This window comes from Plecotus auritus, assembly GCF_963455305.1.
Source record: "Plecotus auritus genome assembly, chromosome: 4".
In the NCBI taxonomy this organism is placed as follows: Eukaryota; Metazoa; Chordata; class Mammalia; order Chiroptera; family Vespertilionidae; genus Plecotus; species Plecotus auritus.
Window position 1 is genome coordinate 82687755 of NC_137775.1, and position 27380 is coordinate 82715134.

The 27380-nt window shown below is 45.2% G+C and overlaps 1 protein-coding gene across 4 annotated transcripts in view; it reads right to left on the bottom strand.

Moving 5' to 3' along the window:
- Positions 1–6846: 6846 nt before the first annotated feature.
- The window catches only part of PAQR8 (progestin and adipoQ receptor family member 8), a 107927-nt gene continuing 87393 nt past the window's right edge, over positions 6847–27380 (bottom strand). For all 4 annotated transcript variants that reach the window (XM_080666415.1, XM_080666413.1, XM_080666416.1 and 1 more), the window contains one exon: positions 6847–11103. In XM_080666415.1, the coding sequence (XP_080522541.1) occupies positions 10006–11070 (1065 nt within the window). In that variant the 5' untranslated portion in view covers positions 11071–11103 and the 3' untranslated portion in view covers positions 6847–10005. The remainder of the gene's footprint in view (positions 11104–27380) is intronic.

Here is a 27380-nt window from a genome sequence, read left to right on the forward strand (position 1 = left end):
GCTTTTTAAAAAAAGGTACAGCATGGCCCTAGCCGGTTTGGCTCAGCGGATAGAGCATCAGCTTGCAGACTGAAGGGTCCCAGGTTCGATTCTGGTCAAGGGCACATGCCTGGGTTGCGGGCTTGCTCCCCAGTAGGGGACGTGCAGGAGGCAGCCAATCAATGATTCTCTCTCATCATTGATGTTTCTATCTCTCTTTCCCTCTCCCTTCCTCTCTGAAATTAATAAAGATATATATTTTTTAAAAAATGTACAGCATGGTTTCTGAAAAACATACCTCTAAGTTTGAAAGTGTTGGGGGTCTGGCTAGCGTTTGACTATGGAGACCTTGCAGGGGAGTGTTCCTGAATCAGAATGCTCCCTACCTTTCATTTCCATCAATCTTCGGTCTCTGGAATCTCTTACCTAGAAAGAGTGCCCAGTAAACTACCTCGATCTTTGCAAAGTATGGATGCATAGTGATTTCCAAGCAGATTCTGGAGCAGATTTAGGACCCATAGGAAATCTTCATTTGACACAAAATCACTCAATTTGGGTTTAGACTATTTTAGTCTTGCCATGGGCTCCTGCCAAGCATTTGAAAACTTGTGTTTCTGCTGCTTTTTCCTCCCTGAAGTCAAATCGGATTCTATGACTTTAGCTGATTCATTTGGAATTCCCTTCCCGCTGAAAAAAGCCTATCAAATGTTACCTGAACCAGCTGTGAAAGCTGAGCAGCAGAGGCAAGAATCCTGGTGGGCAGTTGCTGAAGCGAGGCCCAGGAGCACCTGCTTCAACAGGGCAGCGTCGGATGGGAAAAACGTGTTTTTGTAAGCACACTGAAACTGACCGTTCTGATTTTTCTCCCTCTATTTAACATCCTACCACAGAAGTTCTACTGCATTCACGCATGTGTTAAGCTATCCCTCAGCATGTCCTCTGTGTTTATGTTTGAAAACAGCAAATCCCACTTCTCTCTTTAATGAAGTATAGGTGGGGAGAGAAGGGTGTCCTCAATGCTGGTGATAGTCTGTGACATGCAGAGTGTTGAAGAAGGAATGTGGAGGACAGCAAGAAATTCCCCACAAAAACACATGCAGAACCCTGGCAAAATAAAGCCTGTTTTAATCCAAGTGGAGAGAAAGCCCTTCCAAGGGCGAAGAGCCCCCACTGTGGTGAGAGACTTCTGGGAGCCCACAGAGAGGGCGGATGTGTTTGTATGGAACTCACAGTACCCTGCTTGCAATAAAGTGATATAAATAATGACAACAATTGCCAGTGCACTTATTGAACACAAGGTTTGTGTTATATTCCCACAGTTAAAATTAGTCAGGTTCCAAGATAATTTGTTCTTGGTTGGAAAAGAAAAACAGAGTGAGATGTTTCACATGTTGTCATGGGTGCCTTTAAGACATCGTTTGAGCTTGGAATAGTACTCAAGTTCACTTTAATGAGGAATAGGCTATATTTAATAGGTGGAAAGACTCACTAGAGAAGTGTAGGGAAATAATTTGAGCATAGTCAGTGGTTCTTAAAACTGGTTTCGACTTCCTTGAAGGTCTTTCAGATGGTTACAGGTGGCCTCTGAGACTAACATTTGTAATGTGACCAGGTCCGCTCTGGGTTCTAGCACAATACAGTTAAGAATCTCCCCAGTGGCCGTGGCCGATGTGGTTCAGTTGGTTGGAGTGTCGATCCCGTACAACAGAAAGTGGCAGGTTTGATTCTGGCCAGAGCACTTACCCAGGTTTCAGATTCGATCCTAAGGACTATTGCTTGGCCAAAATGTCTAAAAATAAAACAAGAACTGCATCTTTAGATTTATTTCATTTATCAGGGCAAAAAGAAAATGGTGTTCCATTTCCCTCTCATTTCTACACTTCTAATTCACACAATCAGCAATGGAGAAGCTAGAACCAGAGACCTCTGTATTCACTTAACTTTGGTGCTTCAGAATATGGACTCTGGATCCAAAGATCTGAGTTTCTGTGAGATTCCATCACACACTAACCAGGTAGTATCGGGCAAATTTATTTACCAGTTAACTTGGGCAATAATAGTACCTGCCTGATAAGGTTGTATGAGGGTTAAAGAAAAGAATCTAAGAAAACAGCTCAGCCAGCTAAAGACTTTGGCAAAGAGTGAGCACTAGATAATGTGAACTGTTGTTGTTATTTTTATTCCTAGTTTACAGACTCTGCCCTGGATGTTTCATTGCATTTTGCCCAGAAGAAGATTACCCAGACTACAAACCAGTGTCTGCAGAACAGGGAAGCATTCATCGCCTCTCTGGGAGGTGGAATCAGCCTCTGGGCACTTAAAACATGCTGAGAAGAATCTGGGAAGAATGTGTCCACAGGGCCAGGCCCACAGATGGAAAATACCTGGATGGTAAAGTTTGGTGTAGATTGCAGGGAGCATAATTTGCTCTGTTTTCTAAAGGAAAGGTAACATGCAGTTCATAATTAGTCCATATAAACAACTATCCTGAATTTCCTTGGGCAGAATTCTTGCCCAGCATACCTCATTCTGATATGACAGTAAAAGCTAAAGTCCTTACAAAGCTCTCACAATCTGCCCTCATCTCCTCTTCTGTTCCCCCTCTCTGTTCTGCTGGCCACAGGGCCTTTGCACTTCTTTCCCTTGCCTGGGAGAGAAACAAAGCTGGCTCCCTCTGTAACCTTTGTCTGTAGTCTTCCCTGATCCCGTTTAAAACTGCATACTCACCCCACACCTCTGGCCTATTTTTCCTTGCTCTGAGTTTCTCCTTGGCACCATCACCTTCTAACAGCCTATACCATTTGTTTGATTCATTGTTTGTCTCTCACAAAACTCCAATGTAAGATCGCCAAGGGCAGGGATTTGTGTGTTTTGTCTGTTATTGTATCCCTGGTGCCTCGAGCAGGTGCCTGTGCTCAGGGTTGGTGGAGTGACTGGCAATGAATTCACACACCAGTTCAACAGGCTGGGCCTGGCCTCCAACGGAGGTCTTTCTGGTAGAGTGCTCTCAGAGGGCTTAATTCAGGAGGGGCATTTCAACGCGAGCTAATGTTCTCATCGGCTTTGTTTCATGGCCAGTGTCTCGTCCACAGCATCATCAAATTGCCTACATCATGGGATGTCAGAGGGAAGTGTATTCTAACCATCTTGGTATTCCTGTAAACTGAGCCAAAGGCTGTTGATTTTGTACTTTATAGAATGAAAGTATGAGGTTGCTTAAAATTTCTAGTTCCCAATTTCTGGTTTTTCAGGAAGCTTTATGTGACTCTGCTAATTTACCTATCATTGACAATCCTACATAATAAAGAGGTAATATGCAAATTGATCATCACTCCAACACACAAGATGGCTGCCCCCCTGTGGATACAATATGGCCTCCACAAGATGGCCAGCAGGGGAGGGCAGTTGTGGGCAACCAGGCCTGAAAGGGAGGGCAGTTGTGGGCGATCAGGCCTACAGGGGAGGGCAGTTGGGGGGGGACCAGGCCTGCAGGGGAGGGCAGTTTGGGGGGACCAGGCCTGCAGGGGAGGGCAGTTTGGGGGGACCAGGCCTGCAGGGGAGGGCAGTTTGGGGGGACCAGGCCTACAGGGAGGGCAGTTGAGGGGGACCAGGCCTGCAGGGGAGAGCAGTTGGGGGGGACCAGCCCTGCAGGGGAGGGCAGTTGGGGGGACCAGGCCTGCAGAGGAGGGCAGTTGTGGGGGACCAGCCCTGCAGGGGAGGGCAGTTGGGGGGGACCAGGCCTGCAGGGGAAGGTAGTTGGGGGGGGGACCAGCCCTGCAGGGGAGGGCAGTTGGATGCAACCAGGCTGGCAGGGGAGGGCAGTTGGATGCAACCAGGCTGGCAGGGGAGGGCAGTTGGATGCAACCAGGCTGGCAGGGGAGGGCAGTTAGGGGCGACCAGGCTGGTAAGTGAGGGCAGTTAGAGGCAATCAGGCTGGTAGGGGAGCAGTTAGGCGTCGTTCAGGCTGGCAGGGGTGTGGTTAGGGGGTGATCAGGCTGCAGGCAGAAGCAGTTAGGGGCAATCAGGAATGCAGGCAGGCGAGCGGTTGGGAGCCAGCAGTCCTGGATAGTGAGAGGGATGTCCCAGATTGGAGAGGGTGCAGGCTGGGCTGAGGGACACACACCCTCTTGCCCCCATGTATGAATTTCATGCACGAGGCCTCTAGTATTTTAATAAAGCCTTATTTTTCTCCTGAAGGTATTTATTTTAGTGATGAGTTCATGGATTATCTTTTCCCATATTTTCCTGCATTTTCTTTATAAGCATGTTACTTGAAAATGATAAATGACCAAAGACTTTGGGGGAGGGGCTTCCTACTAACCCCTTTATAAGGCAGAGAAACATTTTTTCAAATCCCATGTTCAAAGTCCCATCAGTCCTCAAAATCCCTGGAGAGCCACTTGTTTGAAGAACTGATAATCCCAGTGAAAGATGAGAGGGAGGACTTGCATAATCTTGGCAAGATTATTAATACTAGATGAGCTTCTCATCCAAGGATTCAGAAGTATTTTCAAGAAGCCCTGACCAGAGAGTGAGATTTGATTTTATAATCCAGGCCAATAAGGGCCTGTGGCCAACAGAACTTTTGGGCTTCTGAGAAGACTGTGAGGTGCAAAGGATGCTTTGTTTGGCATCCAAGGGGATGGTGTGCAGTCACTTTCCCTCGAAAAGAAATAATACAACCCCAGCTGTTCATGAGGTATTTAGGATCACACAAAAGTTAAAATGAGATTAGGTTAGAGCAGTGGTTGGCAAACTCATTAGTCAACAGAGCCAAATATTAACAGTACAACGATTGAAATTTCTTTTGAGAGCCAAATTTTTTAAACTTAAACTTCTTCTAACGCCACTTCTTCAAAATAGACTCGCCCAGGCTGTGGTATTTTGTGGAAGAGCCACACTGAAGGGGCCAAAGAGCCGCGTGTTGCTCGCGAGCCGCGGTTTGCCGACCACTGGGTAAGAGTATACACAATACGTAAAGGTGCTTTACACACTGTAAAGGGCTCTGTGAATATTTGGTGTTGATGTTTCTGATTAGCTAGGTCCTGAATTTATCTATAGGAAAAATGAGTTTGAGTTTAAATAGTACAATGAGTCGTGTGCCTTTGAACCAGTCATTCCATTTTTTTTTTAGTGCGTTTCCTAATTTAATGATCTTACCGCATGTGATTATTTAAAAGCTCAAACAGATGTGGAAATGTTGGAAAGCATGTAGGATCTGAGGTGTTATATTCTGTAGGCTTTGAGTTGGTCAAGGCCTCCTGGAGTCTAAAATGCAGTATCTCTTCCCATGAGAATCATGTTAGGTAAAAAAAAAAAAAAAAAGCCTATATTTGAGATAAATATGCTCCCACAGTTAATATTTAAATGAATTCATTCTGCAATGGTTTCCCTTCCATATTATTTCCAAAAAATATTCCTTAAGGCTGTGGTCAGCAAACTGTGGCTCGCAAGCCTCATGCGGCTCTTTGGCCCCTTGAGTGTGGCTCTTCCACAAAATACCACGGCCTGGGCGAGTCTATTTTGAAGAAGTGGCATTAGAGGAAGTTTAAGTTTAAAAAATTTGGCTCTCAAAAGAAATTTCAATCGTTGTACTGTTAATATTTGGCTCTGTTGACTAATGAGTTTACCGACCACTGCCTTAAGGGATAAGGTGTTTTTTGTCTGTTTTCTTCTTTTTTAAAGCAGGCAACCAGAGGGCAGCTGTTTCCAGTTTACCAAATCAGGAACCTCTACACAGGCTGGAACCCTACATAGCCTTCCCTGAAGATGTACCTGGGAAGTCTATACTATCTATGGAAATATAGGGCTGCTCTGTGTATGGAGTAGAGAGGATATCTAAGACTGAACTGAAACTCTAGAGGACAGTAAGAAGGGCTGAAGAGCAGAAGGATTAACAAGGACCGAGGTGGCCATAGTGATGGGTTTGCTGGTGGGAAGATGTTTCTAGACCCTTGGAGGGGGTAAGGTTCTGGCCCAAAGCAGATTCAGCTTCCTGTGGGTTTGGCAGGCCATCTGACCTCCAGTCTGTGGTTGGGGCCAAGGTCCGGAGAGGAGAACCCTGTTATGGCCCAAGGTGGGAACATGCTGATCCTCATTCAACAGAATGCAAACTCTCCATGGGCATCATGCCTGAGCCAACATGACACCTATAGGTGCTCATAAATGATGAATCAATAACCGGAATGGTTGAACTATTAAGTGACAACAGGAGCATTTGCAAGCTGCCTAGCACCCTTGCTGGTGATAAAATAGGTTTGTTTAAACAAGAGGGACATCCATAATTCTACCAGAGGAGCCTCAAGCCAGAGAAACACCATTTTCTTACTGTTATTGGGATAGTACTGTCCCTGAAGCTACCGTAGGCTAGAGAATCACTTGTTTTTTTCTACAGTTATTTAAATCTAATAGTCAGGCTACAAAATCCTTTGGTTGATAGGTGCCATATTTCACAACATGTACACTATAGTATCTGTGATAGTATAATTATAATTTGTAGTTTTTAAATCTAAAAAATGTAGTCCATCAATTGAAATTTTTGAAATCTTTAACACTGTTATCCATGAAACTAGGAATATTTATTCAATTATATTGAAATCCTCAGAGAAATCCACTCCATAGTTTTTGGGGGTGAGGGGGAATATTTGATCTGCTTACAAGTGAGGATTTGGGGTATACCAGTATGTGTGGTTTGAGGGGGTTGGAGATTTTTAATTTTTTTATACTTTCCTACTTCTAGGGGCATATCAAGTATCAGGACCTTCTCCTGGCAATGACTGTCTCTAGATAAAGCCTTTCTTTAAGATGGGCCTTGTCAAAGTAGCCCTGGTCAAGGGCTGTGGCAAAGAGATGTTGACAGTACAACAATCCATATACAAAATCAGTTTAATGGTCATTTCTGTAAGTAGATTTAAATAAACAGAAAATAGTTCCAATGTTTCCTTGCCAAGCAATCAAGCAAAACACTCCAATACTATCTGCAGGCTGAGACCTGAGGGCATTGGCTGGGCCCTCTCTGAGTAAGACGTGAGTGCCATCTGGAGGGTCTACTTGAAACTACAGCGCAGCAATCGTCAAACTTTAAGGTACAATTTGTGAAAAGGTGGGCAACATAAGCAGGAATGTAGGACCTTCATTGTGTGGCCTGAGCTCCTGCTGTTTTTCAAGCTTCCAGTAGAGGATTGAAAATGTTGCGGAATGAGGTACTTTCAGCCGATGTGCGAAATGAAACCCTACATTGAAAGAGTATCAACATCAGCTTGCTAATTAAATATATAGGTCAGGAAGGACTCAGCAAGAGAGAAATGGGCAAATGTGTTCCCAGTCTGGTATGTCCTACCATCTCCTCATCCTACTCTGACTAGGGTCTGATATAAATCCATTAGAATTTTTATTCATAATATGTAAAATGACTGATAGTTTAGTTTTTTCAGAGGCATTTACATTTTAATAGGTTGAAAGTATTTGTTTAAAAAAGAGAGAGAGCAGAATTTCCAGCAGATGCCAATTATTTGAGGGTCTGGTGGAGAAAGACAATCATCTCCTTTATCAAATAATTATTTCTTTTAAACAAACTAGGTCTGTTCCTTACCATACACTCATGTTAATGAAGATGTTTTAAAAGAGTATTTAATCCCTTAAAAGTCTGAGTATTAGCGAACAAACATCTGCATTTCCTGTGTTTACATGTTACTATCCCCTACCTCAAGGCTTCTCAAATATCTGTGGTGAAAACTTTAAAAAAAATTTCAATCACTTGAGAGACCAACACTTGTGTAAATTAACTAAGAATTTGATGGCAATATCTACAAGTTTGGTCTATCTTGTACTTATCTTGTTACAGACCATTTACAGTGTGCAGGCTGGCATTGGTCTACATTTCGAAATCACTGCCCTACTTCCTGTTTTCTCTTTTTTAAAAAAGACCTGCATTTGGCCTCAAGATCTCGGCCACCATGACCACCAGTTACATTCAAGAGCTTGACTTACATCTTCCTTCCAACTTTTAAAAGAACATGGTCTTTGAATCCATACTAATGAACATTGCAAGCACTTTCTATTCCCCATTTTAAACTGACCCTCTACTTGTAATGTGTTTGCACAACTCCCCCATGCCCTTGCTTAGTCCAACCCGATTCAGTTTGCTTACTTTATTTGTGTGGATTTGGCCTAGACACTGGAAGCTCGTGTAAGACACTTGGGTAGCACAGAAGTTCATGTATTATTTGGGGATTAAAAGAGGCACCCAGCTAGGAAATCTACATAGCTTGACAAGACATACATTTTCTTGATATAAAGATTATAGGAAAGCTTCAGTTGAATATTTTTCTTTCTCCTCCTCCCCTTCTTCTTTTTTTGCCAAAATAAACAGGTTGAAAGAGTCTTTTGATTGATAAACAATCCTTCATCCACTGGTTGAAAAGCAACAAATTCTTTCTTTCTTATCCCAGTAATCCCAAACTGCAAATTTCACATGGCCATATATTAAGGAGTGTTCATACATTTCCATTTATAAGGCACAAACCCACATATCTCTCAGAGAAAGAAAGAAAACAAAGATTTGAAGACAACGAGATAATCTAGTAATACAAGATGTTTGTCAAAGTGGAGTGAAAACAAGCCACTCCCTTTTCGGTAAATAGGAACCTTATACTGATAGGAAACACAGCCTCCTGCGGCTCCTCTGTCAAGGCAGCCTCTTTCACTGGACTAGAGCGAAGTTGGTCCTCAGGAGGCTGTGTGGCCAGAACACATCAATGGCAAGTACCACTTATCCTGTAGAAGCTGCTGGGCAGTGATGTCTGAAATAGGACATTCTAGCTACAGGGTGCCCAACTCACCATTCATACTCAAAGGAGCCTCCGGGGACCAACCCACAAAGCGCACACAAACTTCCTGTCCTGGGGCTTGACTATTTTAAGGGTTCAGCTCTCAGCTGAGGCTAAGTGCCTGTCTGAAGACCCTGAACTGGGCTAGTTATGTGGGTCCTTTGTGGTGTGGCATGTACTTAAAAGGCTGGACCTAGGGTTCCTCTTGAAATAATTAGAACCAATTCATTCTACCAGGGGCTTAGAACCAATTCATTCTACCACGCTGGCCAAAATCTGGAGAAGACTCCCTGGAGCAAGCCCCAAATCTTCTGGCCTGTCAGGCAGCTGTAATAGACCTCAAGTAATTCTCCAGTCCACAGGTATAAAACAGTATCCTATGATACCAAACAGTATCCAAGCTTATTGGCTGGGCCTCCTGGTGGCTCTTGGCACTGTACTTTCTAGTACCGTTTGCATTAGTATTATATGAGAATAAGCTTCCTAGATATCACATGGATCCACGCAACTACTTCACAGTCCTGTATATTACCAAGATCTGAAGGGAGTGAACAGCACTTTAGAGGAAATAGCCAGAGAGATGTCATCCTGAGGAAAGGGTCAGAGTTAGAGTGGGTGAGAGAGGAGAGATCAAAATCAGATGAACTAAATAATTCACTGTCTGAAGGTATCACTGAATCTTGAAGAGTCTGAATTCTCCACCTTGGACAATCTGAAACCCAAAGGAATATGGGTCCTTGGGTCAATTTATTCAATTACCACAGACCAGCACAGTAGGATGGTCGGTCCAGTGTGGTGTGGACCAGCCACCTCCTTGTTTTCCAGTTCAAGCTTATCATCCCTCCAGCTCCAGGACTTGCCCCTAGAGGCCTTAGTCAGAATTTTACTGAATTTTCAGGTATGAAGAAGGTCCTTAATTCAGTGCCTCACGAATTCTTAGCCAAGGTCCCTTCCTTTCCTGTGTCTTGAAAGGCTATGGAAAAGGAACACTCCTTTTATTAACAACTATAACAATATAACTCTTGAATCCTTCGGCTTCCCAAAGCCATGGCCATAGCATATCCTTGGATATATGTATTAATGTAAAAGCCATTAATACACATTAACTCTTAAAAACAAAAAGTCAGCTCCTGTTTTTGTATCACATTTCCCCCAAATCGCAATGGGGTGCCTCCACAGCCTGCCCACCCTGCCAGCCTCAGGACTCTTTCTTCATCAGTCTGGCCTTGACTTTGCGCCTCAGGAGGGCTGCAGTGGTGGTGCTGCAGGCGGTCAACAAGAAGAAGGACAGACAGGCCATGTAGACAGACAGGGGACTGTGGCGCTGCAGGAAGATCTCCTGCCGCCCCTGGTAGTCCAGAAGGATGGCCTCCAGCTGGGAAAGCGTGCAAATGGAAAGAAACACGTGGAAGAGCTGATGCCCGTGGCCCACAATGTCACAGGAACCGGGGAAGTACTTCTCAGGAACCGGGCAAGAGAAGAAGTAGGCGCTGACCAGGAAGAAGAGGATCTGGAGGGTGTGGTACCAGGCGGCCTGCTCCTGGCAGCCAGCCAGGTGGCACAGGGCTACTCGGTGGGCCACAGGGCTGATGTCTAGAATGAAGGCCAGTCCTGAGGGCACCACCTGACATACCTTCTTCATGATTGGGTAAGGCTTCTGATAACGATACTTGGCATAACAACAGCCAGCGCAAGACAACCAGCCACAGAAGGCAGCTGCTGGCAGGAAGAAGAGCCAGAAGTGCTCGTACCAGGACTGGTCGGAGGTGTAGAAGAAGTGGACCAGGGCGCTGCCGTACTGGTAAATGCTCACCCCGACGTAGTCCACGAAGTAGAAAGTGTAGTGGGAGAGCTCTGACTGGGACTGCAGCAGATGGGCCAGCACGCTGAACAGGAGGTACGTGATGGAGGACAGGACATAGAGGAGCAGGGGCAGGGTGCTGGCAGAGGCCCAAGGCAAGGCCTCGGCCTCGGCAAAGGCCCAGAATCGCAAGAGGACGGCCAGGGCCGCCAACAAGTGGGTCCAGACGTTGACCACCTCGTTGTGTTTCTGGAAGAGGCTGAGGAAGTAGTAGCGCCACCTGTGGCCCGTGGGGCGGTAGCCGGTGTGGATGTAAGGTTCCCGGAACAGCTGGGGCACATCTGTCTCGGGGACGGTGCAAGGCATCTTGGGAAGCCCATTCTCCAGGATCTTGGGCAGGCGGCGCAGCTGCTGCCCACTGACCGACAGGGTGCTCAAGTGCTCCAGGATGGCCGTCGTCATGGCTGCCTGGCACAGCAGGGCGGGGGATGCAGCCTAAAGACAAGAAAGGAACATCAGCAAAAATGCAGCGAGAGAGGGACTGAGCTAAGGGAGCAAAGCAACTATAGGTGTTCTTAATGAATCGCAGCTTTCTAGTGCAATACGGAGGCAGAAAGCTGCAGGCAGCTCTTTGAGCCTTTCTTCTTGTTTTTTAAAATTTAATTATTTATTTTTTAATCCTCACCCGAGGATATTTTTTCATTGATTTTTAGAGAGAATGGAAGAGAGAGAAAAATACCAATGTGAGAGAAACACATTGATTGGTTGCCTCCTGCAACCCAAGGTACATGCCCTTGACCATACCCTTCCTAAGCAGGCTGAGAATCTATCCACTGAGCCAAACTGGCTAGGGCCTTTTTCTTCTTGACAGAGTTGGACCAAGCTTCCTTACTCCCCCAACGTTCTAATTTTACCTCTACTACCCACCACACAGTGTAAGGCCAAGTCATAGCTTATAAAATGCAAATGTTAGCCACCCTGTTTTAATGTAATTTAGAAAGTAATGGTCACTTTAAAGGCTTTGGAGTTTTCTAAATGCTATTAAAATGTAATCATCAGACAGGCTCTACTAGTATGAAACATTATATTAAAATATAAGAATTACAAATATTGATATTACTAATGATAGCCTACATTTCTTGAGCACCTAATCTTAAAATATTCACTGATTTCACTGGTCACTGAAAATCTGAGATAAGCAATAGTAACTTGAACTCAAAGTAAACACAAACACAAGAATCATCAATGAGGTTGGGAAAAACCCATGTATATTCTGGGAAATATTTGACGAGTTAAACAAATTTAACGCGTGGCCTAAATTTAACATAAACTGTAATGGCAAAGATTGTTTTCTGGTTTTAAGTTATGCTCTGGAAAGGAGCTAGTTTTGCGTTTGTCTCTCCTGGATACTTAAATCTCTGCTCAATGAATTTTAGGTCCCCCAAATGCTGAATTTACATTTGAAATTTTTGTTGACAGATGAGCCAGCTAAGCATGGCAATTATTTCATAGAATAGCTGCAAAGTTCCAAGTGAAGTTACTGAGTCAAGAAATGGATTTTTAGCATGTCTACAGTTACCTTCTGTAATTCATATTTCCCAAACCTGTTTTTCTCAGAAAAGTGCAAAACCTTCCTTCAGAACCCTTCGCTGGGAGAGATACAGCAGGTGCTCCTCAGGGCACTACTAATTGTAGTGAAGAAAATGTCATCTTCCTACTCACACACCTTAATCAACATTGAAAAAGAAAAAAATATCTAAATGGTCTAAAATGTAGGACATGGAAATGAATAAAATGTGAAAGAAGTTCAGGGAGACCTGGGGTCAAGCCCTGGCTTTTGGCCACTTACTGAGTAACCTTGGCAAGTTACAGAGCTCACTAAGCTTCAGTTTCCTCATCTGCAAAGTGGGAGTAGTAATTTTACATATCATATGGATGGTTGGGATGGCTAAACGAGAGAATTTAACACATAAAGTGTGTAGCACCCTGCCTGGCCCAACATGAGTGCTCAGTAAATGCTAAGTACTGCTGTAATTTGTATTACCATGTGCTGGGCTTTGTGCTAGGGACACAAATACTAAAAAGATATGCTACCTGCTTTCCAAGGTCAGAGTCTACTGAGGCAGACGAGTAGGGATGTTATGACCAAAACATGAATGTGTGCTCCATGGAGGCGTGCACTGGTTCACAGTGTCTCTACAAACATAAGCAAAATAGACAGTAGGCCAGGGAGGGGTGTACAAGCCTGTACAAGTGACCCCTGAACTGAGTCTTGAAGGAAAATCAGAATTCCCTAGAGAAGATGAGGGGGAAAGAGAGCTGTAGGCAGAGAGCAAGATCAAAGCACTTCTGCCAAATAAGGACCTGTGCAGCCTGGAGCACCTGAGGAGGTGGCGCGTGTGTGGTCTGAAGTAAGACATTGGCACCAGACACCTGAGCCCCACCCTCCACCAGGACAAGCCGTGAGCTCCAGCCTGGGCTCTGTCATCTGAGAAGTCGAGCGACTGATAAAGAGAAGCTGCCTCACAGGCTGATGTAAAAAGACTATTATGACGTAATGCCTGTAAAGTGTTTAACAGAGTGCTTGGTTCCAAGTCCACAAAAACATCTGCTATTATTACGACTATCTCCAGTGGGAGAAGCGGGGGCAGTTCATGAGTGGACGACCTAATGCCCCCTCCGTGCCTTGTACCACTTGTACGGTGGCTCTGTAACCTGGGACTGAGTCATTTCTTTAGCTGGTACTGGCCAGTGGGTCCCTACCAGGACTGGGCCATCAACTAGTGCTCAATATAAAAATTAGAGAACCTTATTAAGAATCAGTGTCGGTCAGAAAGACAGATAAGGGTGGGAGAGAGAAAACTGTCATCAGAATACCTTAACTCATTCAAAACGAGCAAAACAAGAAAAAGCTAAGCAGTGCTTTTGCCGCCAGTAAGCAGAGGGATTGAGAACCTGGGGGTTAATAGATGGAGATTCCAACTGTCCTGAGTGGCAGTTGGTGACAGCACAGCAGGGGTAAGGGAGGGGGACACCAGAAGGTGGAACAGGTGGGGTACACTGTGGGGTTGGGCCTGGGACATGGGACGACATTTCAAACTGTCCTGATGCTGGTGACTGAGAAGCATGTAATCTGGGAGCACTGGGCTTGTTGGAGCTCTGGGGAATTAAAGGGCTCTATTCTTTAGATACAAAGATAGAGGGAAATCAGATGAAAATATCGGTTTGATTTTGTGGCTGGGATATGAGCTGTAGGACTCGCTGATGATGCTCTGCGGCACGCCCACCTGCATTGATCAAGCGAGTTTCCATCATCTCTGGGCACCCAAAGCAATCGCAGGCCATTCTGCTTCCAGAGTTGAATAATACATGACTGCACCATTTCTGCTCATCTTTGCATCCTCGAAAATAGGAGGCCTGGCACAATAGCAGGTTTTTATAAACTGATAACACAACTGAATTTCTAAAGATGAAAACCTTGGGTCTGGGTTGTCTATTGGTTGGAACTAAGTCCAGTTCAGACCTGGGAGCCAACTGGCATCTGTTTGTTCTGAGGAAGAAAAGACAGATTATGATGCTGCTTTATTGGCAATTTCCAGAAAACCCCGTCTGACCCCGAGTTCCTCCAGCCCTCATCTCACCAACCTAGCCTCATGGCTTTATGTTGACAAATCCTTATCATGAAATCATTGCCACTTCTTTCTCACTAACACGGAAACTGAACTAGGAAGAGGTTTATAGAACTCAGAAACAGAGAAGTGTAAGACCAAAAGGATGTTCACTTTAACTTCAAAGGAAAGGGTGCACAGGAAAAAAAAAAAAGGCAGAATTTTCATTTCCCTTGCAAATGAGGCCTCCTTTCTCAAGGATCCTTAGAATGTAGCCACACCAGGCTCAGGGGCTCCTTAACTCCACCCTCTGGAGTGTGTAACCCAACACTCACCACAAGTTCCAGGGACCTGACCTCCATGGCCTCCAACTCAGGACACCTTGTCTTATCTCCTTCAGCAATGAGGTGATAAAAAGATCTATGTCCTCTATCTGTGGGTGACAAGGACCTCAATTTCCCTTTGGAAGTCCAAGGTCATAAAAAATTCTAAACTAATGATTGGAAAGAGTGGGGATTAATTTTTAATCCTTTGCTTAGCAACTACCTCTTCCACGGCCATAAAATTCTACCTTTGTTTGAGAGCAGCCACCACTGCCACAGTGATAAGTTATAATTCTTTATCATCATTAACTTCAGAAGCCGCTGTCCAGTAGGGTCCGATCACCTCCCTAGACAGGCCTTACTTTCAGATAGGCTTCAAAGGGCCAGCTGTAAAGTTTGGGAGCCCGTTTTGGAGGAAGCACATATTGGCATCATGATGTTGGTGCAGAAACACACTTCTCAGCCTTCCCATTGCTGGCCCTGAGTATGGGCCCCTCCCTCATTGCTGGCCTCTGTCCCCATGCACCCTCCCCAAGCTCATGTAGTCGTAAGTCAACTAAGATGCTCCCTTAGAATGGTCTCTCTTGCACAGGGTGCACACCAACTCCTCTGCTGAGGCAGCTGAGATGTAGATCTTCCTGAAGAGGCCCCAGCATACTTCTCTTATGGGTTCCCGATCACCGGTTCACTCTGCTCACTTCCCAAGCTCCTTCAGGGGCAGGGACTGCGTGGTACACAACTTCCCCTGTCTAAAATAATCACACACTTTGCCCAGCCAGTGTGGCTCAGTGGCTGAGTGTTGATCCATGCACCAAGAGGTTGCCGGTTCGATTCCAGGTCAGGGCGCATGCCCGGGTTGCGGCCTCAATCTCTGGTGGGGGGCATGCAGGAGGCAGCCAATTGATGTGTCTCTCTCATCCGTGTTTCAATCTCTCTCTCCCTCTCCCTTCCTCTCTTTTTAAAATCAATTTAAAAAATTAAATAATCATACACTCGATAATCATTTACTGAATGGATAAATTCTTTAGGCCCAGACATATGGCACCAATTTCCTTCTTTTGGGCAAGACTGAGGAATAAAAGAAATAATAGCTTGGATGTCAGGAGGTCGGGCTGTTCCTGACCAACTCCTATTTATCCTTCACGACCCCTGTGAAGCCTTCCCCTCAGGTACTACTGTCCTGCCCACTGCTCTTGTAGTCCTCCATTACTGCAGTTTGCAACCTTTTCATCTCATGGTACACATAAACTAATAATTAAAATTCTGCAGCACACCAAAAACTATATTTTTTGCCAATCTGACAAAAAATAGGTATAATTTTGACTTATACACACTAGACGACTATTGTTTGGTTTGGTTGTCATTTTTTAAAATTTGACAATCTAGGGAAAAGACATCAGTGCCACTGACTAAATAGTCAGGTATTACATGTTTTATAAATTCTTGCAGCACACCAGTGTGCCATGGCACATGGGTTGAAAAATTGCTGCTCCCTTACAACACTCTCCCTACCGTACAGCTCCAATGTCCCACTTTATATTACCTGTCTCTCTACCCACCATACTGTAAAGATCCTTTGAGGGCTGAGAATCTTTTATCACCTATCACTGTGTCTAGCACATGGGGGATGTTCCAATAAATTATTGTTGATTAAATGAATGAATGGAATGAAAATGTCAGAGTAATGATAATGACAAACACTTATATGGTGTATATCATATACCCCGCAGTATTCTAGGCTCTTCACAAATACTAGAGGCCCAGTGCACGAAATTCATGCTTCGGGGAGTAGGGGGGTAGTCCCTCAGCCCAGCCTGCACCCTCTCGCAGTCTGGGACCCCTTGGGGGATGTCCGCCTGCCGGCTTAGGCCTGACCCCCTGGGGGATCAGGCCTAAGCTGTCAGTCGGACATCCCTATCATAGTCCAGGACCCCTTGCTCCTTACCACCCGCCTGCTCGCTGCTCCTTAGTGCTGCTGCGGAGGCAGAAGAGGCTCCCGCCACTGTGCTGCGCTCACCAGCCCTAAGCCTGGCTTCTGGCTGATCAGTGCTCCCCCTGTGGTAGTGCACTGACCACCAGGAAGAAGCTTCTGTGTTGAGTGTCTGCCCCCTGGTGGTTAGTGCGCATCATAGCGACCAGTCGTTCTGGTCGTTCCACTGTAACAGTCACTTAGGCTTTTATTATACAGACCAGAGGCCTGATGCACGAAAATTCGTGCAAGAGTAGGCCTTCCTTCCCCCAGGCTGCCGGTATTGGCTTTCCTCCGGCACCTGGGACCTGGGCTTCCTTCCCTCTGGCCAGCCACAGGCACCCGGGACCCCGGCCGGCTTGCCCTGGGCTGGCTGCAGGCCCCCAGGCCCCCGGCCAGCTTGCCCCCAGCCCTGGCTTTGTCAGGAAGGACGTCTGGAATGACATCCAGAAGACCGTTTGGTCTAATTAGCATATTACCCTTTTATTATTATAGATTAACTCATTGAACTTCCCAACAACTATCTGGCACTGGTACTACTTTTTTTTCTTTTTTAAAATTCTCACCCGAGGATATGTTTTTATTGATTTTTAAGAGAGAGGATGGGGGTGGGGGTGGGGAGAGAGAGATGAGAGAGAAACATTGATGGGTTGCCTCCTGCATGTGCTCCAATTGGGGATCAAACCCACAACCTACATATGTGCCCTGACCAGTAATTGAACTCACAACCTTTTGGTATATGGGAGGACAATCCAACCAAGTGAGCCACCTGACCAGGGTGGTACTATTTCTTATCCTCATTCTCATTTTACAGATGAGGAAACAGAAACACAGAGAGATTCATTAACTTGCTCAAGGCTACTCAGTAAATTGCAGAGTCAGGAAGTAACATGAAGCAGTCAGCCCAAGTGACTGAGGTATTAACCACTATGTCCTCAAAAAATGTACTCTACGATTAAACCCAAATATTTTTCAGCGATATGCAACTCCAGATATGCTACTGCAACACCGCTTTGCTCCATTAACAAAGATAATTTGCAGTTGGCCCTACAAAAGCAATCAGTATTTCAAAGCTTCTCAGTTCTTTGCCACTGAGTTTACTTGTAAATCAGAGTCCAGTAGTCTCCAAGAGAAGAAAATGGGACTGCCACATAATCTGAGTGGCATCTACCAGACAATCCAAGTGGGTGTGCAACCTAGAAAAAAAGTGATCACACACCCCGCGGGGCTGGCTTGCAGACTGGTGCAGTAAGACATTCCAGTGATAAACCTAAAGATAAGGTTGCTGATCAGCCTGCTGGAGGAAAGCACACAGCCCTGAGAACAGTCACTGATTCCGCTACACCCACAGCATGCTCTGTAAAACCTTTCCCCGGGTAACAAAGTAGAGAATGAAATAAAAAGCTCCGTGTTTGGGAAATGCACATAGTTTGGTGCCATCTGGTGACATTTTATCTGAAGGCCAAAGAGAAGCACTCCAAAACACTGGTGTTCTTTGGTCTATAATAAGGACCTTACTGGAACGGATCGCAGGTTTGGATTAGTGGATTCCCTGGAAAAGCACTGGACGAGAAATAAAAAGTTCCCACTTCTAGGTCTAGCTCTACCGCTAATGATGGGACTGTAGGCAGATCACTCAACCTCTCCCTGCCTCAGTCCTCTAGTCTATAATATAGGAGTACAATCTCTACAGACTCTAATACTGTAAAAGTCCATAATTCATCTGGGCTGTGTTTTGCTTTGTATGGAGGATCAAGCAGTGTGCTAAAACCACCAACAAAGAGCTCCTGTGTCATCACCTCACGTCACTGTGTGGGGGCTCGCACAGATGGCAGGGAGGCGGCCTGCTGCTCATTGGACAGAGGACAAAAAAGCAGCCATTTCCATCAAAGAGGGCAGAAGAAACGCTTCCAGAATCCACAGAAACCCAGCTCCCACACCACTGCATAGCTATAAATGGCCAAGAAGGAACAGCAGCCAAAGTGCCAACATGGTGTCCTTTTGTTAAGAACTGGAACCATGCTTGGAGCAGCCTTTGGTCCAACCAGAGACAGAGGTGGCATTGCAAATAGCCTCAGATGCCACTAGGATCTCCACAGTCATCCATCAAGTGAGAGGCGGCTGGGCCCACACCAACCTTTGCAGCCACAGCTGCCAAGTATATCACTGTTTACAAAGTCACTTTTTAAAGAATGGCACCACTGGCAGAATCCTATTATTAGCAGAGATAATTTTAACATGAACTCAGATTCACTCATGGTCAACACATATCCTCTCTATACTCAAGAAAACCTGCCCTAGTTGGTTTGGCTCAGTGGATAGAGCGTCAACCTGCGGACTGACTGGTCCCAGGTTCAATTCCGGTCAAGGGCACATGCCCAAGTTGCGGGCTTGATCCCCAGTGGGGGGCGTGCAGGAGGCAGCGGATCAATGATTCTCTCATCATTGATGTTTCTTTCTCTCCCTTCCCCTTCCTCTCTGAAATCAATAAAAATATATTTTTTTTAAAAAAAAGAAAACCTAACAAACATAAATAGTATCTTGATATCTCCAAATGGGAGATCTGATTTAATAAATTATGATAAATCTATAAAATAGGATACTATGCACATATTCAAATATTTATGTAGATATATTTACCTTTATTGTTACAGAAGGATGCACATGAAATACATGTGCTCCATTTTTTTTTCACTGTAGTGTCCCCTGCACTTAGATTGACTAACACATAGTAGATGTTCAACAAAGATTTGCTGAATAAATAAAGGAATGAAAGATATTATTACAAGAAAGAAGCAAATTAAAAGTATGTGTCCCACCCTGGCCAGTGTGGCTCAGTTGGAAATTATGAAGAAATCTGCCCTAAACATCCATGTGCAGGTTTTTCTGTGAACATATGTTTTCAACTCATTTAGGCAAATACCAAGGAGCATGACTGCCAAATCTGAATTTTCTTTATTTCTACTTCTATACTTCCCACGTCTCAGCTCATCTTCCCACTTCAGCAGGTACTATTTTCAAATAGCACAGCACACACCTTCCACGTGCAATAAACAGTACCCGTGTTTAATTGTGGTGGAAGAATTCGGAGGAGCTGGGGAATTAATTTGGAACACACTGAAGCAGTCTAAGGTCAACCAACAGTTAGCTGGAGGTGATCATTTTTCCTGAGAGACTTCCTGTTTGGGTAAAGGTGAGCTCTGCTACCTGAAACACCTGTTAATGAAAGCCGAGGGACAGGAGTAGCCCAGGACTTTCCCTAAGAGTGTAACTAGCAGCTTCTTTAGTGTGGCTTGGCTTCGGCAGCACAGCCTCTCGGCTAGCCTTTCTGCTGCAGGAAGCTCCGTCGCCCATCTGCAAACCTGCTGGGACCTGGGCCAGCCCAGGTGAACCCTGAATCGAGCTGCAGATTTCCACTGGCAGGAAATCCATCTTGGAACGTACTTTCCATAGCAGAGGAATCTGCTAGCAAATTAAGTCTGGGTTGGAGCACTATGTGAGGAATGCGGTCTCCTAGCTGTGAGAAGTTAACCCTTTTGCAGCTGAGACAGTGCACTCCCTGGGTGGTCCCAAGGCGAGGGCTTTTTATTTGCTACTAAGAAACAAGCAAGTCGCTTCATTCTCAGTTTCTTTTAGATATCCTCAAGGCCTTAGTTCTATTCCACATTGGCCATGAAGAGGTCTTCTCCAGCCTGGCCAGTGTGGCTCACTGGTTGAGCGTTGACCCAGGAACCAAGAGGTCACTGGTTTGATTCCCAGTCAGGGCACCTGCCCGGGTTGCAGGCTCAATTCTCAGTAGGGGGCGTGTAGGAGGCAGCTGATGGATGACGTTTCTCTCTATCCCTCTCCCTTCCTTTCTCTCTCTCTAAAAATCAGTAAAATCATATTTTTAAAGAAACTTTAAAAAGAAGTCTTCTCCAAGTCATCTTGATTTCTTTGCTCCCTGAACACTTACCTACCTATTCCCCACGTTTGGTATCAGAACATCGGGACTCACGTGCTGCTCAACTGCTGTGTGTAGAGAGCCTCGTCTCTACTGTGTATTGGGTTGCAAGCTCCTTGGGACAGGAACACTGACTTACACATTCTCTAGTTCTCCTATCAACAACTATCAGAGGAAAGGTGCCCCAGAATGTGTCAATAGAAGATTGTTCAAACACAAAGTGAAATAAGACTCTCCTGTGGCCCTCTTTGCTTCTAAAGGTAAAACTGGTGAGAGGTGAGATAATGAAAATGGGAGGCATTTTCAAAAGGAAGCAACATTTGAGTTGGCTCTTGTTTATCTGTGTGTGAATCATCATCGTGGTGAGTATCCTTAAGCATATTTAAATTGTTAACTGATTTCCAATCATCCGCTCTCATTGGGGCTACCTACCCCTACCATTGGTAGTACTTTTGTGCCCAATAATGCCTAAGCAGAGATGCAGGAAATAGAGAGGCAGGGCAGAAAAAAAAAAAGCAAGATAACATTGGAGCAGGAGTCAGGAGACCTAGTTTTTTATTCTTGTTGCTGAGAAGGCAGAATAAACTGTCCTGGTTCCCTGAACAAGCCACACACATCACATTGCCAATGCTAATTGTGCCTCTCTCTGCCTGGCAAAGCCTGCTCTCTCACACTCAGGCTGAGATGTAATCTCCTCTGTGAGCTTCAGCAACAGCCTCAAGCAGAATGAAACACATCCTGTTACATTAAGCACATCCAATGCACTCCCCAGAGTTATGCTGTAAGTGGATGTACTTGCTTCTTCCTTTATAAAACCTTACAAAAAATGTTTTTAGACTTGGGATAGTGAACACAATACAATATACAGATGATATATTATAGAATTTTACACCTGAAACCTATATAACTTTATCAACCAATGTCACCACAATATATTCAATAAAAAAATAAAACATTAAAAAGTTTTTAGTTTGTGTTACTTGATTGTGAGGATAACTGAAGCACAGAGAATTTAAGCGACCTACTCAAAGCGCCAATCCAAATCAGCCCTAAGATACGGGCAGACCTCTCTGCTTCTGATTTCTATGTCCCAAAAGCCCAGCCACCTGTATCTCAGGAAAAGAAAGTCCATCAAACATGAACAGAAAAGGAAGAGATAGCTGAAAAGTGAGTGCCCGTCTGCTTCTGAGCTGACGACAGACTAGGAATCCCGGCTCTCTAATATCCTCGGTGTATTACCCAGGACACCTGTCCCAAAGCCTTCCATAGGACCTAAGGGCACCCCTGACCTCACTCCACTTCCCAGCGTGGCCTCTCCTACAGTGTGAAGTAGTAATTCATAATCAGTAGCTGATATGGCAGACAACCATTCGTTATTCTACAGAGGAGCTTTGTTTGAAAGGTCTACATTCTCAGTTCAGATTAATGGCTGTGAACTGTCACACAGCTCCACTCCCACCTCCATTATGCGACAAGTGCCCACCCAGCCTGCAGGTCCTACCTCCGTGTGATTGCCAATCCTTCAGGATTACTTTCACTCCAAGATCTCAGATGTGAATTTCCCCCTTCCTGATCAGAACACTCCTGGCCATTCAGAACACCCACCGGTACCATTCCTGCATGTCTGCGAACACACTCTGGGCTCCTCACCCTCCAGTCCTCCGGCCTTGCTTCTCTCTCAGTCCACCTGCCTCATCTGGCCCCGCTGCCATCTCAACACAAACTGGGCCCCGAGTCAGCCACTTCTCATCTCCCCTGGCCAGACTCCTCACCCCCACCTCTTCTCTGGGTCCACCTGCCTGACCCGCCTTGCTTACACCTGACTTCTCTTTCTTCCTCACAAGGTGCCGTGTACTAATATGGAAAGTCACAAAACATTCTGAGACCACTATGAATTCATGCCTTTAATCCTCAACTGAGATGTCACCTTACTCATCTGGATGTCCCATAAGCACTTTAAGCACTGTGTAATAAAACAAACTTTGTACTGCGGTCCCTAGTTCTAGTTATTGGTGGGACCAACCTCCCAGTCACCAAGCCTTGAAAGCAAAGTAAAATTTCTCCTTTTCTTCTTCCTCCTCACAAATCCCAGACATCAAATCCCTTTTTTTTAAAAAGTGCAGCTTACCCCAAACCTATTCCTTCTTTTCACTTCCCCTGTAGGCCTGTGTCCTGTCCCAGCTACACGATGGTGATAACCTTCTTCCTACCTGACCTTACATCCTCCAGGCTCTGGCCCCAGTTCCACCTGACTGACTGGGCTGAAGTTCAGGCCTGATGATGAGACATCCCAAAGCCGCCAGGAGCCCTCTCCTCTTTGCCAACTAAAGCTCACATTTCTGAGGCTCGCAGCTGAGCCTTCCATGCCTCACACACTGAGTGGCCAGATTATTATGTGTTCAGAGATCATAATATCCGTTGAATATTTGCCTTTGATGAATATCCGTTGAATCCACTGAGCTTTCCTTCTTTTGCTACTAAGTACTGCTATCACCATCTAAGGACATACCTCCCATGACAACAATACACACACACACACACACACACACACACACACACACACACACACACACACACACAATGGCTGCGACATTCCCATGTACTATCATTTCACCATGGGGGTCAGGAGAAGCCTGTCTCTGTCATCCACACTCTATGTTGGGAGAAACCGGAGGTCTGGGGGGACACTCCCAGCCAGATGACTGCCTGGGACACTCCCAGCTAAATGACGATAGGCAGTTACTTATGAGTAAAGGTAAGGAAAACATTCTCCCTTCTCTCTTTATTGTCAAAGCACCCAAAATATTACATTTATGCAAAAAAAAGGTATAAGAATTTTGTTCAGAACTAAAAATCAAATACTGGTCAGATAAGAATGTTATAAAAATTGGGGAGGGGAGGGGCATTTTCAAGATTGGTGCTGTGCTTATTTTGGTCAACCAATGTTAATTGTCATCAGTGTAGACAGGATTTAAAGAGGAAATCTGTTGCTCCTCCTCCCACCTCATCCTGTGACCTTAGCAATTATTAGACAACATTAGCCTGGGGACAGAGTCACAAATAGCCAGCCACGTGTGTGCTGAATGGCTGTGGAGTAGTTCCAGAATCCTTGGCCAGGGACAGGCTTGTGGAGTGGCAAAGGTGGCTGTCTACCCACAGGTGTCCACAGCTCCTCCAAGGTCAGTGGGGTGGGGGTGGAAGCATGGCTAGAGACTTCTTCCTGATTCCAAAGTAGAGATTCATACTCATTATACTTCTTTTTTATTAGATATGGAAGTGGTTAAAAAGTGAGATGTGGAAAAGTCAATTCGAGAATCCAGTACCATCATAAAAAAGGATGAAATAGCATCACTTGCAACAACATGGACAGACCTTGAGACCATTATGCTAAGTGAAATAAGTCAGACAGAAAAAGCTAAGAACCATATGATTTCACTCATATGTGGGATATAAAACTGAAATTCGTAAATACAAACAGCAGTGTGGTGGTTGCCAGAGGGGAAGGGATGGGAGGGGAGAAGGGGGTCCTAATATGAGGTGACAGAAGATTTGATGTTGGGTGGTGGGTACACGGTGCTATATACAGATCTTGTAACTTAGAAATCCACACATGAAACCTACATGTTTATGTTGACTAATGTCACCCCAATAAAATTTAGTAAGAAAAAAAAAAGAATCCTGTACCACAACATCTCTCAACTTCTTCATGAATACAGAGTATTGGCTTAAATGATGGAGAGTTGATGTCTGTTTATCCCACCTCATAAATTAGTAATACAACATGCTCAGGTGGCAGGATTTACAATGAGAAGCCACATTACCTACCAGATGGAGGATAACTGAAATAATTACCCTTGAGCTGCCCTCCCTAGTTTATGGGTTGGCAGAAAGGTCAGCTGAAGTCTTAAAAATCCTCTTCTTGAGAAGGAGTTTAAAACTTATATTGGAAGTGGCTTAAGCAACAATATGCAAACTCAGGACTAACTAAAAAGTCAAACTCCTGATTGTCATTTCTAGGTTATAGAGCTTCATTTTAGAAAGGGCCAAGTATAAAAGCAGCCATTTCTCTTTACTGTAACATAACCTCAAGTCTCAGGTGACATGTGATTATAATCTGTGCAAGTGCTACCTGAGGGCCCGGATTGTTTTTCCAATCAAGTTGAAATGCCCACAGCCATGACTTCTGCATCAGCTGCCCACCAGCATAAGCTTTAAAGACATACACCACTTGCTCATGGCCTCAGCACTGCCACACACCATCTGTGGGCCCTGGAAGATTCAGACATTACAACAGCAGCCAGGAGGAAAACAACTCCTTCCAGTGCTTGCTCAAATACCACCTTCTCAACAGCTGCACCCTCCCCAGCACCCTAGAACTTCCTTACTCTACTCTTTTTCTTTGTTTTCTGTATCACTTTTTACCTTGTGATTTATTATGTTCTCATGTTTTTAAAAAATTGTGGTATAATATGCCTAACAAAATTTCCCATCTTAACCTCCTGTGCAACTAGTCTCCAGAACTCTCACCTGGCAGAACTATTAGATAACTCACCATTCTCCCTTCCTCCAACCCCTGGCAGACACCCTCTACTTGCTCTTTCTATGAAGTTGACTTCTCTAGATACCTCATATTGTGGAATCAATCATGCAGCATTTGTCTTTTTGCGACTGGCTTATTTCACTCAGCATAATGTCCACCAGGTTCATAATGTCCACCAGGTTCATCCATAGCATGTGTCAGAATTTCCTTACTTTTAAAAACTGAATAATATCACCTTGTAAGTATATACTAGATTTTATCCACTCATCTGTTGATGGACACTTGAGTTGTTTTCCACCTCTTGGCCATTGTGAATAATGCTGCTTATACACATAGGTGTTCAAGTATCTCTTTAAGACCCTGCTTTCAATTCTTATGGGTATATACTCAAGTGGAATTTCTGGCTCATTGGCAATTCTATTTTTTAATTTTTTGAGCACCTGCCATACTGTTTTCCATAGTGGCTGCACCGTTTTACATTCTTATCAACAGTGTATAGGAGTTCTAATTTCTCTGCATCCTTGTCAGCACGTATTTTCTGTTTGTTTTTCACTGTAGTCATTCTAATGGGTGTGATGTTAATATATCATTTTTATTTATTATGCTTATTATCTGTCCTCTCTAATACTGCTGCTGGTCCAAAATATAAGCCCCATTAGCACAGGAATCTTTGTCTAATCTGTTCATTGATATGTCCCCTGCACCTAGAACAGTACTTGGCATACATACAGTAAATGCTCAGTAAATATTCATTGTAAGAATCTATAATAATAAAAGCATAATATGCTAATTAGACAAGACATCCTTCTGGACAAAGCCTGGGCTGCAAGGGAAGCACGGGTCCCAGGTGCCGGAGGGAAGCTGGTGCCGGCAGCCAGGGGAAGGAAGGCCTACTCTTGCACAAATTTCACGCATCGGGCCTCTAGTGAATAAATAAATCGGTGAAAGGCACACTGAAAATATACTGGCTTTTACTTTCCTTGTTTGTATGTCAAAATGTCAACCTGACTTTGAACTAATATTTGTGTGTGTGCTTATGCCTGCATGTGTACTTACTAGTATATGGTATCTTCAACCAAACTACTTAGGACCTTATGAAAGCAATTATCCCTTTAATAAATAGTTGCCGAGTGCCTACTATGTGCCATTATTATTTTCAACGTTATTTAGATGGGAATTCTGTAGCACATGGAATTTAGTTTTTTTGCAGAGCTTACAAGAAAACAAAGGGGGGGAGAAACCAAGATGGCGGCATAGGTAAGCACCTAAACTGCTGCCTTGCACAACAATTTCAAAACTACAACTAAAAGACAGAATGGACACCATCCAGAACCACAGGAAAGCTGGCTGAGTGAAAATTCTACAACTAGAAGGAAAGAGAAAAGCTCACAGAGAATTGGAGGTATGGCAAAGGGTCTTTGTGCACGCAGAGAGGAAGGGCGGCTGAGAGCCTGGCTGACTTTCTCTGGCGGAAGGGGGAAGGAAGCCCCCGACCACACTGAACCCCAGTTCTGACTGCACTGAACCCCAGTTCCGGGCGAGCCCCTGGGGACCCACGCTCTTACGGGGGGGAGTCTGGACTCTCGGGCGGAGACTCAGGAGCCAGGGAAGGCGGAGGACTGAAAGCGCGCGCGTGCCAGTGCACACAAAGGCTGTGGAGGTTGCCACAGGCTTTTCCTAGTGGAAGGGAGTCGGAGGCTCATGACTGCACTGGGCCCCAGTTCTGAATGCACTGAACCCCGGTTCCAGGCGAGCCCCTGGGGACCCACGCTCTTGTGGGGGGAATCTGGACTCTCGGGCGGAGACTCGGGAGCCGGGGAAGGCGGAGGACTGAAAGTGCGCGCGTGCCAGTGCGCACAAAGGCTGCGGAGGTTGCCACAGGCTTTCCCTAGTGGAAGGGAGTCAGAGGCTCCTGACTGCACTGAGCCCCAGTTCTGACTGCAGTGAACCCCAGTTCCAGGCGAGCCCCTGGGGACCCACGCTCTTGTGGGGGAAGTCTGGACTCCCGGGCAGAGACTCGGGAGCCGGGAAGGCAGAGGTCTGAAGGCGCACACGTGCGCGCAAGGGCAAGGTTGATTGGAAGCCAAGACTGAGACTCCACCCCATCCAAGCTGAGCACAGAGGCTATTGCAATTTGGCAAGTCTAATCCTATAAGGCTGTCTCCAGCACCGAACTTCTCCCAGCATAGACACAGCTGATCCTTACAGCCAACTGGCCTGGAGGTCAATTCTTCCCAGTGATACCAACAACAATAAAGACTTAATTACAACAAGGCTGTACACACAGTCCACAAAGGGGTGCACCAAGAGTGTCCACCTCAGGTAACTGGGGAGGCAGACCCACTGGGCCATATTGGAAACCTAGCACACAAATCTACCTTACCAACTC